Below are 15,386 nucleotides of genomic sequence, written 5' to 3'. Positions count from 1 at the left end.
TAGTATCCCATTGTCCTAGAAATCAGTTTTCTTGGGTAACTTTGGCTCCCTCTACTGGCACAGTAATAGTATAACCTCAAATTTGGGAGATTTTTTTTTTCTTAACTAGTTTAAAGGGTTTTATCCCAAAAAGGTCATGATGTTGTAGTGTTCCGTAATGTAGTAGATTTTATTCATCTTAATCCAGGTGGTTTTAATATACATAATAAACCTTTAAATGTGTTACTAAGAATATAAATTTATTGTACTTTGTCATACCCTCTGAAACAAAACTTCATATAGTAAAAATCTGATGTCACAGTGAATGTAAAAAGTAAAATATTAATCCAGCACCTTACACCAACTTATAAAAAATGATCTTTAAGGATGTCCCTCTTTTGAGTAAAATCAGATGATTTATCCTTGTCAATACACAAACTTTAATTAAGTACCTGATATACATAAAGTACCCTGCTCGGTAGCATAAAATGAGTCTTTACTGTCACAGAATTTATAGAGTCAAATATACATGAAAATACAGCTAACAGCAACCTGTGTATGTATGATTAAATTCCAAATAAATGGTACAAATAAGTATCATCCATACTTAGTGGAGTAACAGGTCATTTTTATCTAGAGTAGTCAGGAAACACTTCTTAGAGAGATAAAAATTAGGTTGGGCTTTATGGGACCAATAGGGTTTAAATAGGGAGGAGAGCCTTGCAAGAAGAGTGAGCAGAGATGAGCAAAGATAAAGGGATAGAAGGGCACATGGCATTTTTATAGGTCAGTGAATAGACTAGTTTGGCTGGAGTGGAGGGTTCCTTTGTGAAGGAAGAAGGAAATAAAATGCTGGAATGACCTTGACTGGGAGTTTAAATTTCATCTCTCAGATGATGGGAAGCTATTGGAAGGGCCTTGGACCTGAAGTCAGGAAGACCTGGGCTCAAATCCTGCCTCAGATACTTACTATCTCTGTGGCTTTGGGTAAATCCCTTAACCTTTCTGGGCTTCAGTTTGCTCATCTGTAAAATTAAGGGATTGGTTTGATGGCTTCTGAGGACCCTTCAGACTCTAAATTCCTATGATTCAGGAAAGTTACCATAGGACCCATCTATCTCATATTTGGAATTCTTTAAAGTGTTGATAATTTGACTCACCATAAGCTTGTGTCCTGGGAGCCCCTGAGAGATAGGTTCTTTGTCATCTTCTGTGTCTGTAAAAAAGCTATGTAGTTAGTTTGAGTTCTTGTTTAATAAGTGCTCTTATGTTCAGGGTTTCACAGCTGAAAACAGAGTTCCTCCCACTCCTGAGTGTGTCTTTTGTCTCTGAGAATAGCGTGGTGGCTGCTGTAAGTATCTCTTTTCATTTTTTTCTTGTGGCACTCTGTATTTTTTTCAGCAAGAGAATAATACATACATTATACAGCTGTTCACAATGCACAAAAGGCCTTTAGAGAAAATTGTGTTCACTTTTAATAGTGAAAAATGCTAAAAATGAATGTTCTACTTAGAAGTCAGCTAGATGTATGATGGTACCTTCCGTGGCCTTAATAATGTCTTGTTTCAGGGCCATGACTGCTGCCCAATGCTGTTCAATTATGATGATCGTGGCTCCTTGACCTTCGTCTCCAAATTAGACATTCCAAAACAAAGCATCCAGCGCAACATTTCTGCCATGGAACGCTTCCGCAACATGGACAAGAGAGCCACGACTGAGGATCGCAACACCGCTCTTGACACGCTACACCAAAACAGTATCACGTAGGTGCTAATCATCTCTTTCAGACTCAGAATAGAACTTGTAAATAGTTGCATATAACCTCATTAGAAAGGCTATCATGTGTCTGATATACCATTCCTCCATCTTCCCACCTCATACCGTTCAAACTAGCATCACTTCATGTAAGAGACTTACTAAGAGTCTGGATTTCCTTTGCTTCTTCATTTTCCCCCCTGAGTATTTTGAGTTATAGTTACTGAGATACAGAATCATTCTGACTTTTGAGATAAGAAAGACAAAATCTATTCATTATGAGAATTGTGAAAAATATGCAGCAAAATTTAAAGGCCATATACCCCATTACCATGATTTAACTTTGGCAGATATTTTTCAGAACCATAGTAAATGGTCAAAAGCTTCACTTCAGTCTCTTATTAGTTTCCTTACTAGTAAACCTGAGGCAGAATGTCATGACTTTGTTCATTATGAAACAATGCTTCCATCTTTGTTCCTGCTATGGGTTTTAACTCATTGTTGTGGATGTGGCATAGAGTGGCATAGTGTGAAGAGAGAGCTAGACTCAGAGCCAGGAAGACCTATATTTCAGGCCCTCCTCTGACACATACTTACGGTGTGACACCCTGGCAAGGCACTTAACTTCTAAATACTCTAAACAGTTCTCTAAGACTGTATGTTACAGAGAAGATGCTTGCCTTCATGGGTAGAGGAAATTTTTTCACCCAAGTGTTCCCAGTGCCAATGGGTCTAGTCCTGAACCCTATCCTTATACTTAAGAACAAGAGAATTAGGGGCGGCTAGGTGGCACAGTGAATAGCACTGGCCCTAGAGTCAGGAGTACCTGGGTTTGGATCCAGCTTTAGACACTAAACACACACACACACACACACACCCCTAGCCGTGTGACCTTGGGCAAGTCACTTAATCCCAATTGCCCTCCAAAAAAAAAAAAACAAGAGAATTGTATGGTTAGAAAAAAACTAATTCATTAGGGTCATTATGATAAAACTATGGATTCTTTTTAGTTGTTTCACACTAGGAACTTGTAACTATATAATAAGAAGGAAGGCTTGAATTTTGTCCATCAAAATCACAGGCAATAGGGAAGAATGGGAGGTTTTCTTGAGAATTCAAGTCGTTGTTCAGCCAGAGTGCCATAAAATATTCTGTCTTACTAGACTTTTGATCTCTTGAGACCAAAATTTTATGATGGATTGCAAGCACTAGATTTTTCTCTGATGAAATTTGAAATAGCATAGTATGCTGGATTTGGAATCAGGAGACTCTTGTTATATCTCTGCCACTAACTTGCTGGGTGACTTTTATCCTCAATTTCCTCATTTTTTGAAAGGAGGAGTAAGCTAGATGATTTGTCCCCTAAAGTCCTTTCCAGCCCTCATGTTATCTGATACCATCAATGAGTGCAGTTTAAGTGGTTCTACAAACTCATTTGGTAAAGCAGACCGATTTTATAATAGCTTGAAAATTATCAATGCTGAGTATTAGGGAAAATTGAAAAAACAGGCTTTACTTTCTATTTCATCTTGCAACTGCACTTTTCAAGACACCCTTTAAAATAAAAGGCTTTAAAAGCCATTTCTTAGCATATTTTTCCTTGCAGTTCTATACAGATTGCATACCAGAAAGGAAATAGACCTTACTGTCTCTCCTGAAGTTTTTAAGAGTGTAGTTTTTTTTAAATGGTGAAATCCTTTCAGATGGGAATAGCTATTTTCTTTTTTAAAGTTTTAGCTTTGCCTAGAAGAAGATGGGTTCCAGCGCTTGTAAGGAAGAAAGATTAATTTTGAACTATGGAGTTGAGTTTTTGGTTAAGGAACTTAAAGATGAATTCCTTCATTCCCTACCTTTTTCTTTTTTTTTTTTGTTTGGAATTAGTAACGTATTGTCTTTACTGGTGAAATTTATGATATAAATGGCCACAAACTTAGTAGGGTGGAGTTTATGTATTATAAATACATTTGGGATGACTTTGTGATGTTTTGAGAAAACCTTAACAGTTTTTATTAATAGCCAGCTGTGTTTCAATAATACTTCAACTTGCCTTTAAGAATAATCACTCACATTTATATAGTGCTTCTACTGTTAGAAAGTATTTTCACATACATTATGTCATTTGAGTTTCCCAGCAGTCCTGTAAATTGTTCAAGTATTATTGTCCCTGTTTTATAGATGAGGAAAGTGAGCTTCAGAAAAGTAATTTGTCCAGGGTGACAGCTAGTGAGGAGCAGAGCCAGGACCTGAACACCAAGTCTAGGGCCTTTTCCATTGGCCTGATGGAATCTGAACTAGTAAAATCCATTGTAAAAATTGCTGCTGTGGTGGTTTCTGTGCTCTTACCCTTGTCCCAGACTGGCTTTTTAGATAGCATATGAAGTAGATTATCATGGTATCATTGAGCAGTTTCTTTGACAGACTTGCTGGAAATCTACTTCTTATAACATCTCTGCTTTTTGTTTTGAAACAAACTCTGAGGTGCTTCATTGGAGCCTTCTGTCCATAAATCTATGAAACAGCTTAAAATGAACTTTCCCTCCTTTCAGTGTTTTTGTCATACACCTGAGAGCAAAGTGAGGTGTTCTCTGAGTCAAATTGCTGCAAACCAATTTGGATGGAAGACTTGATATTGCAGTTGATGGATAGCTCATTCACTAGAGCAGCCGTAAAGCTTGACCTGCTACAGGAGAGATTGGACAGCCGTAGATCACTGCCGCAGTGTTAACGTTCCCTGAAGTCCCTCACTTTATTCTTCCTTTTTCAGCCAAGTGTCTATTTATGAAGTGGACAAACAAGACTGCCGCAAATTTTGTACCACTGGCATTGATGGAGCAATGACAATTTGGGATTTCAAGGTATTCTGTAACTTGCGCAATAGGTTTTGTCTGTGTCGTGCTCGTGGTAGTAGAAATAAGTAGCTGACATTTACATGGCAATACTATGTCTATGTAGGGCAACCTTAACCGTATTTGAAACCAAGTAAAAATTTTCTGATGTATATAATAGAAACACACAGTGTTAGATGTGATTCAGTTAAAAGCTTTAAGACCAACCCTTCAGTAATAAGGAACCTATCTAGGCCTCATTTATTCTTTCAGTAGAAAGAAGAATTTATTTATGTGGAGATATTATCCAAGTTAAATATATGAATGTGTCTCCACAACACCCACACGCATGTGCACATGCACTCTTCTGTTTGGGTTTGTTTAACTTCTCTAGATGTTAAAATAACTAAAACATTTGCATTGTCACTACCTGTTTACTTGCATGATATTTATTTTTATTTCTAGGGAGGTTTTCATCTTTAGAATTTAGAAAACAGAGCAAGAGTATAAATAAATGCCTGAAAAGATCTAGGTAGAACCATACAATATCTCTGCCATCTTCTCTTCCCTTTAGATATCACTTACCTTCCTCTCAGAGGGACTAAGATAACCCTGCATTTAACTCTATGTACAGGATTTTTTATGATATTTGGTCCCTCCTCAGATGTCTTCGATTCGTCCTGCTTCTGCAGTTTTCAGGACAAATGCCTTCCGATTCTTAACCCCAAACTAGGAAGTGCCTGAGGGTGGAGAGGGAGACAGCATGAGAGAGTAGAAAGAATGAGTCTGAGGGCCGGGTACTGGGGTCAGCACTGAGGGAAGACAAAACTTCCTAGGAGTGGGAAGAGTGTCTGGCTTTGTGCATGTGCGTGTGTGTAAAATGTGTAAAAATACCTCCAGAGTGGGCTTCTCATAAACATTCCATAGACATAAAGAGCCTCTTCGGGGGTTTTCAGATTACCACTATAAAACTAGTTAGTTAATTGATTTTCTCTTTTCTCTCCAGACTTTAGAGTCTTCGATCCAGGGGCTACGAATCATGTGAAGCTGTATTTCCTTTCTCTAGCATGACAGACACTTGACAGAATGCAGCTCCAGCATTTGCATGAACACAGGAAAGACCCTACCACAAGTCAAAACTAAGAAAATATCCCTTGCAGATGTTTTGTTTTTGTTTTTTTGAACATAATTGGTGAATGTATTGGTTTTAAAAAATCAGCAGTGATGTCTTTTTGATTGGCTATTTCATTCCATTCTTGACCAAAAGCTGCTCTTTAAGTAGTTTATTGTGGAAAGTTGTCACACTAAATTAAAGGGGGATTTTATGTAAATTGTCTGCTAGAAAAATTAAAAAAAAAATACAGGAAGTATTTGTCTTGTGATTTTTTTTTGTTAAATTTAATTTCATGGTTTTGCAGTGAAATAAAATCTGTTTTGTTTTTTCTCCATTCCACTTCCTGCCATCCCACTGGGGGAAAAAAAGGAGAAAACTAAAATATGTGTATAACATATATAGTAAAAAAAATTCCCATTTTGACCATATCCAAAAGATATATGTTCTCCATTCCACTTCCTGCCATCCCACTGGGGGAAAAAAGGAGAAAACTAAAATATGTGTGTAACATATATAGTAAAAAAAAATTCCCATTTTGACCATATCCAAAAGATATATATCTTAATATACACTGAGTCTTATTACCTTTATGTCGGGAGGTAGGTAGCTGTTTCATATGATTTCTGGAATCATTGTTGGTCATTGTGGTAACCAAACTTCTTAAATATTTCAAAGTTGTTGTCTTTATAATATTGTTGTATAAAATGTTCTCCTGGTTCACCTTAATCTGCATCAGTTCATATCAATCTTCCAGACTTCTTTGAAATTATCCCCTTCATCCTTTCTTAAAGCAAAATAACATTCTGTTATATTCACATACAATAAGAATTTGTTCAGTTCTTCCCCACTTGATGGTTATCTCTTAGTTTCCAGTTCTTTGGAAAAAAGACCTGCTAAAAAATGTATATACACACACATTCATATATTCATACATACAGGTGTGTGTGTGTCTGTTTGACTGAAAAGTTAAGGGACTTGTCCATATTCACATGTTGTTCATCCTTTGTTTTTAAAGAGGATCTATAACATCTTGATGTTGGGGTAAAATAATAGCTAATGGGTCATATCTTGACTTTGCCTATGTTTCCAGAGTCATTGAAGTCCAGTGGCTAGACAAAAATCAAGATGACTGACAATGGCCCAGGATTCAGTAGTTGACCCTGGCATCTCTGATGTCTGATCAAGCTCTGACTCTCCACAGGGCCTGCTTCAACTGCTTTCATGGTAGCTGGAATGAGTTGTTCTCAGCTGCCCATTCAACCAAGGGCAGGCAGTCTTCACATGCCTGGGGTAGACAGACGTCTCTCTAACTCACTGATGGGTTTGAGGCCTCTTAGTTACCCTCAGCCTGGTTTAACCTGTCTGCTGAGGTGGGCTTACTGGGGTGTGGCTGCTCCTCATCCTATGGCCTCTGGGAGCCACAGGTGAGAGTTGGGTGAAGGTGAATGCCAAAGGGGGATGAGCAGGCCTGAAGAGGCTTGGGCAAGCCCTCACATCAAAGGTGCTAGTCCTTGCTGAACACCCTGCTGCTAAGTGACTGAGCCAGCATTTGATGACAGGATTTCTGACTCCTAAGTCCAGTGTTCTTTCCACTATGCTGTACCGCCTTCTAGATTTGAGTGGAAAACTTTTGGTCATATGGGAAATGTACATAGTTTTCATGACTTTTCTGTGGTTAATGGAGGGGACAACTTCATCTGACTTGGTGGGGTGCTTTTCATTGTCATGTTGAAGAAATAGGATTGTAACACTGAGTTATATTCTCAGCCTCTTAATGTCAGCACCAGAATTCTAAGGGCAACCTAGTACTGTCCCAAAGGTCAGGATAAAGATTGGGACCTGCTTTGGGTCCTAGTTAACGTTCAATGTGAGAGATCTGTAGGTAGTCGGTGAAATTTCCTGAATGTACCGGAAATGAGGGTAGAGGAATCACCTAGGAAGAAATGAAAGGATTTATATTGAAACCTACACATCCTTGGTTTGTCCAGCACTAGCCCAGACCTTTGGGCATCCTCAAAGCTAGCTACTGTAACTCCTGGGTTAAGGAGAGTAACGCTAGAGGAAGCATGTCATTTCCCCTACTCAGTAAACTCCGGTGGCTCCCTTTTGCCTCCAGATCAAATATAAAATCCTCTGCTTGGCATTCAAAGCCCTTTATAACCTAGCCCCATCCTGCTTTACCAGTCTTCCTATATATCTCCTTCACACTCTGATCCAGTGCTATTCAATAAAAAAGGCACCCCATCTCTTGGCTCTGGGTGTTTTCTCTGGCTGTCTCCCATGCTATCTATGCTTTCCCTCCTTTTCTCTACCTTCTGGCTTCCCTGGCTTCCTTTTTTGACCCTTATCACAATCTACCCAATTATGTATATTGTAATTGTATTCTTTCCCCAGTAGGTTAAATAAATATATCTTATATATGTTGATGGAAAAAGGCTAATGTGCCTAGTGAAAGAGGAGGTTAAAAAAAATAAACACAATGACTTGGAAAAGAAGGCTAGAGGAAGGATGATCAAGAGGAAAGTGACCAGCAGGGTTTTTTTTAGCAGGCTGTTGGAATAAGTCAAGGCTAGAGAACAAAAAGACGCCGATGGAAGCAATGACTTGATCCCTTAGAAATGGAAGGCACCTTAGAAGCTAAGAGTTCAATTCCATTATTTTGTAGATAAGGAAACAGATCCAAATAGGGGAACTGACTTGCCCAATATTCTCACAACCAAAACATTGAAGGCTTTCTGGCCATGGGATCAAGGGAAGCCGCTACCTTCTGAGATGGCCCTTTCAATCCTGGAAATGATGGTGTTAAGAGCATAGACAGAAAGGATCAAGTGTCCACAAGCATCGGGGCTGATAATTAGCCATCTAGCCCGAGAATGTTTCAGGTTGGAACCATAAAACCAGGCTTATTAAACTGTGTCAAACTGGGTTTGATGACTAAACTGAGTCATCCATCTGTACAGAACGGTGTCCTGAAATGCCTTTCACTTTGATCTGGTACATTGTTGCACACTAAATGATTGACTGAATATATCAGCATCATTGACCCTTTATGGAATGCAACAGTGAATGAAAGGTAAATAAATGTATGGTTGCAAAGTTCACAATCTAGAGAAAAAGTCCTTCCCCCTATAGAACTTGTGGTCAATTATCCTAGCTTTCTTGCTTTACATATGATAAGGAGACCATGCCTAAAGAGGCAAAGTGATGGGCTCAGTCATGTCGATGGGATTGACCAGTAATAAACATGGGAGTGGAGAATCGAATGTTAGAGAGTGATACTGGTCAGAAACCTTGATTTATGATGGGAGAAGTCCTATAGTGCCATATTACTTAGTAGCTAATTCCATAGCAGCCCAGATTCCTAAAATGCCTAGTATACAGATTATGTGGAGCATTTTAATTAATGTGGAACTATGTTAGAACTTAGCTTTCTGGGACATTGGTGACCCCTGGGGATGGCATCCAAAGGAAATCAGTCTCATGCCTGTGATCTTGCTTTGGCAGCTGAATAAAACCTTGTCATTGCAAATGTGTCCTCATCTATAAAATTAGGGGGTTGAACTAAATGGTCCCTAGAATCCCTTCTGTTCTAACGTTCTATAGTATGTTCTGAGGTTCTCTGTTCTAAAGCCCTTTCCACATCTCTAAAGTTCCATAATGTGAATTCACACTTGTGAAGTGCTTTCAATTTAACTTAGTTAAAATGCTAAATTTTCTGTGTACCCTTAGTGTTTAGTCTATTGCCTGGCACCTAGTAGGCATTTCATAAATGTTGACAAGGATGTTGAGAGATGAAGGAATGTAGCGAGGGCTAAATTTAACTTAGTTTAGAAAAAGAACTTTTCATAGGCTTCTGAGACAGGTATCCCACAGTTACTTCATTCTGACTGGTTAAAAAACCAAAGGTGAAACAATATGTTTAAGGGAATGTCAGAAACAGGATTCAAACCCAAGTCTCTTACATCCACATTCAAGTTCCCCCCCCCAAAAAAAACCTTTATTTTACTGGTAGAAATAGCTCTTTCAAGGCAACTGACCCCAAGAGATGGGGAGGAACAGCAGTTGTCTAGCCAGGATTGAGTATTCAAGTGTATTGAAACCTTGTTTCAGGGAATTAGGTTAAGTTTGTATTATGAGAACACAAAGAAAGCATTCCAAATTGTTCTTGGAACATCAGATGACATGTTTTGTATGCAGGCACTATCTCGTGGTTTTCTGTGTGGCATTCATGCTCATTTCTTTAAAGGCTTGGACATTTTTTTCAGAGGGTTCAGCTTTTTTATTTTATTGGAGAATCATAAACTCAAACCTCAGTGAAAATGAGTGATTAAAAGGAAAAGTAGTGGAGTTTTAACAAAATAACAATGGCATTGTATTTGATCTGTATTCCTTTCCTCACTTTTCAATCATGGGCAAATATTGTACTATGGACTAGGGGTTTTTTGTAGTCATGATATGTATATTCTGAATCTGCTTGTGAGCTATTTTAAACATTCCCTACATTCCTATATAGCCATGCTGGCATGTGCCCAGAATATATTTTGTTCTTTGTGGCTGCCGACTTTCGATATTGGACAACAATACATTATATTTTCAGCCAGCCATTTAGCATGCAGCATTCTACCTCACCAAAGTGAAAAGGCATTTCGGGACACCAATTCTGTACAAATGGATGAATCAGCTTGGTCACTGAATCCAGTCTGACACAGTTTAACAAATAAATCTGTACTTTTCCAGGTTGAGAAAATCTACCTCCATAACATCTCTTACATCTATTGTCTTCTCTCCATTCACAATGCCCAGCCTAATTCAGGCCCCTGTTCACCTCCTACTGGAATAAAATTATTTTCCTCTTTGCTTACAGTCTCCTCCACTCTCCTCTGCACACTGCTAAAATTCATAATTTTAACGACATGAAAGTATTTTGTGATATGAAGAGGCTCCTGTTAGAATAAAGGCTTAAAGCCCCAAGTAGAATGGTCAAACCAGGAGAATTAAGTTTTCAAATTTTGCCTAAGTTATGTGTCTGACCATGTTGCTCCTATGCTCAAAAGCCTTCAATGACTCCCTACTATTACTACGATTAAATCCAAATTCCTCAGTCTGGTGTTTAAGTTCTTCCAGACCTTTTCCATCATTATTTCACATTACATATTTGAAGCAACTGGTGGTCTAGCCAAAATGGACCATCTATTCCCTGAAGGAAAAAAAAAATTCATCTTCATGGCACTCACTGCATTCCCTCATCTCTCAACATCCTTGTCAACATTTATGAAATGCCTACTGGGTGCCAGGCACCGGACTAAACACTAAGGACAGACAGAAAAGCAGAAACCAGCCCCTGCTCTCCAGGAGCTCAGTCTAATGGGAGAGATAACATGGAAACTACTATTTACGAACAAGTTTTGTTGCACTCTTTCAGTTGTATTTGACTCCATTTGGGGTTTTCTGGGCAAAGATACTGGAGTGTTTTGCCATTTCCTTCTCCAGCTCATTTTACAGATAAGGAAACTGAGGCAAACCGTGAAGTGACTTGCCCATGGTCACTCAGCTAGTAAGTGTCTGAGGCTGGATTTGAACTCAGGTCTTCTTGACTCTAGGCTTGGTGCTCTATCCACTGAGCCACCCAACTGCCCCACACAAACAAGCTATGTACAGGATAACGGAGCAAATCAGCAGAGGGAAGGCTCCAGCCTGAAGAGGGAACAGGAAAGGCTTCTCTTGGAAAGTGAGATAGACTTGAAGGAAGCCAGAAGGCAGAAGTGAGGGGAGAGCATTCCAGTCAAGGGCAAGAGTGAAAATGCCAACAAAGTTTGGAGATGGAGTTTCTTGTTCCAGCAACAGCAAGGTCAGTGTCACCAGATCGTAGAGTACATGGGGGTGAGAAAATTATAAGAAGATCCTATTGGCCACCACCTATTGGAAAGGTAGGAAGGAACCAGGATATAAAGGCCTTTGAATTCCAAACAGAATTTTATATTTGACTCTGGAGATAATCCGGAGCCACTGAAGCTTCATGAATAAGGGGGTGATATGATCAGACTCACTTTAGGAAGATCATTTTGACAGATGAGTGCATGGTGGACTGAAATGGGAGAGACTTGAGGTAGGGAGACCAACCAACGGGCTGTTGCAATTGTCCATGCATGAGGGGATGAGAACTTGTACCAGGGTGATGGCAGTGTCAAAGGAGAAGATACAGGGGGAGAAACATTGGTAAAAAAAAAAAGTCAACATGGCTTGGTAATAGATTATATATGGGGGGAGAGGAAATCACCCATGTTGTGAACCTAGGTGACTGAGAGGATGATGGTGCCTTTTACAGTAATAGAGAAGTTAGGAGTGTGTGTGTGTGGGGGGGAGGAATTTGGCAGAAAAGATCATGAGTTCCATTTTGGACATGTTGAGTTTAATGTTTCTATAGGACATACAGTTCAAGATGTCCAATAGACAGTTGGCACCGAATAGGCAAGACTGGAGGCCGGTAGAGAGGTTAGAACTGGACAAACATATCTGGGCCATCTGCATAGAGATGACCATTAAAACCATGGGAGCTGATGAGATGAACAAGGAAACCGTATTGGAGGAAGAAGAGAAGACCCAGGACAGTCTTGGGGGATTCCCTCTGTTAGCAGGCATTACATGGATGAATATTTAGCAAAGGAAACAAAGAAAACTTGATCATACAGGAAAACGAAGAGAGAGCAGCGCCACAAAAGCCTAGAGAGAAGAGAGTATCAAGGAAAAGAGGGCGCCTGCAGGGTCACAGCCTACAGAGGTGAAGAAAGATAAAAGAAAAGGGACCCCTGCTTTCAAAGAGCCTGCAGGCTTGTTTGGGAAACAAGGCTGATGTAAAATAACTAGAGAAGAGTTCATCACTAAGCTAAGTGGTGTGGATTGTGTGGTAGGAATTCAGAGACCAGATCAATGAGGGCTAAAGTCAGGGAAGGCTTCACTGAAGCAATGGGTCTTGGCCTAGATCCTGACAAATGGTTAGGACTCAAAATAGGCAGTGGGTTTGGGCAGCATTGCAGGTCTGAGCAAAGGTGTACAGGTGGAAATGACCTTGTTATATATGGGAGACACTGAGGAGACAAACCTAAATAAAGCAGAGGGAATAGTATGAGGTCAGCTTATAAAAGGCCTTGAAAGCCAAAATAAGGAATTTGGACTTGATTTCATACAATTCTAGAGCTGGGAGGGACTTTAAAGATAATTAATACACCACCTTTCTTCATTTAACAAAAGGGGAGACTATGACATTTAAAAAGTTTGAGAGACAATTTCTGAGTAATTAATTAATCATTTTATTCATAATAAGTGCTAGTCTCTTACCAATAAAAGGGTTGATGACACCCTTGAATGCCAAAGACCCCCTCATGGCAGTATGCTCATGTATATGCCTTTGGAAGAGTGGGTTTCTGAGGGTGGCAATCAACTCTGATTGGTTAAAAATTAATGAGAGAATAAATATTATTATGAGAGATAGACTTGTTCTAATGAGGGACTAGAGGACATGCATTTATTCCAAGTCACCCCCAGCCTTAGGAAATCTACACAAAGGATCTACATCTCCTAACCAAGCTTGAATAGAACACAATGGGCTGAAATTTCACCTTAGAACAAATTCCTTGTCAATATGAGAGGGGAAGACCCTCAAGATTTCCGACCAAAATGGAAACAATTACTATTTACATTCACTCTGAGTCAATCAAACAATGACCAAGTGGGGTTTGACCTGGGACTTATTGTTGACCGATCAATTAGAACCAGAGTGATTAGGGTTTAAGGCAGGGTTCTTAAGAATAAAATCTAGCCCATAAACCCCAAGATATCCTGGGAAGTCAGTGATCAAAATTTACATTCCTCTGGGCCAAGCACCTGCAGGTGAGGGTATGATACCATATGTGGACAGAAAGAAGTGTGTGGGGAGAGAAGGAAGGAAAGAAAGGAAGGAAGGAAGGAAGGAAAGAAGGAAGGAAGGAAGGAAGGAAGGAAGGAAGGAAGGAAGGAAGGAAGGAAGGAAGGAAGGAAGGAAGGAAGGAAGGAAGGAAGGAAGGAAGGAAGGAAGGAAGGAAGGATGGATTAGGTAAAAGAGATCATTCCCTGCCTGATTTCTTATATAACCTTAATCACTGAATGGGCATGACTTCAGTCAAACTGAGACCTGTTAAAAACCTTAGTTTAAAAAATCCCCCATTGCATCCTGGGCCATCTCCAGTCATCCTGATCTATATCAGTCCACTGGACCCAGATGGTCCAGGAGAAAAAAATGAGGCCAGTGACTTTGCTCAGCCCTGTCTCACTTAAATCCAATTCACTTGCATGCCATGGCATCACCCGTCCTGATGTCGTAGTCTTCTGAGAATGAAGAACAAACAGCAGATTTCTCGGGAGGTTGGATGAGGTAGTAACACCTAGAGCAGGATGTTAATCCTATCTGTTATCATCAGTCCTGTCCTTCAGAGGCTGAGCCTTGAAATGAGGACTTTAGAAAAGAGGGAGAACTCTGGATCTCCTCAAATCATTGTTTATTAACATTTCTGGGGCAGCTAGGTGGCACAGTGAATAGAGTCCTGGAGTCAGGGTGACCTGAGTTCAAATGCAGCCTCAGACACTTAACACTTATTAGCCATGTGACCTTGGGTAAGTCACTTAACTCCAATTGCCCTTCCTTCCCCCTCCAAAAAGCAATAATAATAATAATAATAATTTCTTTTAAAAATTAAATAACTTACCTAAGGTCACATATTGAGTAATTGGCAGTTTCCTTATCTATAAAATAAGGAGATTTGCTAGAAGTCTGATATTCAAGAGAGCTATAACAGGGGTTCTTAACCTAGGGTCTGTGAACTTAAAAAAAAGTTTGTTTTTTTTTATGTTTGGTTCCAAATTCTCTTCCTCTCTGTCTCTACCCACCCACTGAGAAGGCAAGCAACGAGATACCCATTACACATATGAAGTCATGCAAAATATTTCCACATTAGTCATGCTGTATGGGGGTGGGAGTTGGGGGGAGAAGCAAAAAAAGTAAATGAAAAAAATATACTTCCGTCTGTACTCGGCATGTATCACTTCTCTGGATGTGGAGAGCGTTTTTTATCAGGAGTCCTTTGGAACTGTGGTAGATCATTGTATCGATGAAAGTACCTAAGTCTTTCATAGTTGATTATTGTTACAATAATACTGTTATTATGTACAATATCCTCTTAGTTCTGCTCACTTATGAGCTTGTTTTAAAAAATATTTTGATACTATATTGCAATATAATTGGCTTCCATGTATTTTGTTTTATGCATTTAATCAAAATCTTGATAAAGGATCCCTCGGCTTCATCAGACTGAGAAAGGGGTCCATTACAGAAAAAAAGGTTAAGAACCCCTGAGTAAGACGATCTCTAGGGTCCCTTCCTCTGAGGACTTGGGTTCCAGTCTGGCCTCCACCAGAAACTCTCCTGATAGGGGCGTCCAGGTAGCACAGTGAGTAAGAGTGCTGGCTCCAGTGTCGGGATGACCTGGAGATCGAATCCCGGGCTCAGACACTCAGCACCCGCCCAGAAACACCTGTAACCTTGAGCAAGTTACTGAACCCCAATTGCTTAAAAAAAGAAAGAAAGAAAGAAACTCTCCTGACTACCTTACAAGGTATGAGGCTTAAATGAGACAATGGGGATCTTACCACCTCTCAAGGCAGGTTATTCCATTCTTAGTGAC

General features: G+C 39.7%; 1 protein-coding gene across 2 annotated transcripts in view; it reads left to right on the top strand.

The window, feature by feature from the left end:
* Positions 1-5,926, top strand: part of ARPC1A (actin related protein 2/3 complex subunit 1A) — a 341,638-nt gene extending 335,712 nt beyond the window's left edge. For both annotated transcript variants that reach the window (XM_069084743.1, XM_069084742.1), the window contains 4 exons: positions 1,255-1,330; positions 1,549-1,742; positions 4,499-4,589; positions 5,566-5,926. In XM_069084743.1, the coding sequence (XP_068940844.1) occupies positions 1,255-1,330; positions 1,549-1,742; positions 4,499-4,589; positions 5,566-5,604 (400 nt within the window). In that variant the 3' untranslated portion in view covers positions 5,605-5,926. The remainder of the gene's footprint in view (positions 1-1,254; positions 1,331-1,548; positions 1,743-4,498; positions 4,590-5,565) is intronic.
* Positions 5,927-15,386: the final 9,460 nt, after the last annotated feature.

The sequence above is a fragment of the Petaurus breviceps genome, unplaced genomic scaffold, assembly GCF_028583685.1.
Source record: "Petaurus breviceps papuanus isolate PSGF00001 unplaced genomic scaffold, PetGlider_PUasm1.0 175, whole genome shotgun sequence".
NCBI classification, from domain to species: domain Eukaryota; kingdom Metazoa; phylum Chordata; class Mammalia; order Diprotodontia; family Petauridae; genus Petaurus; species Petaurus breviceps.
Note: the sequence above shows the minus strand (reverse complement) of the source record. Positions and strands in the feature narration are given on the sequence as shown.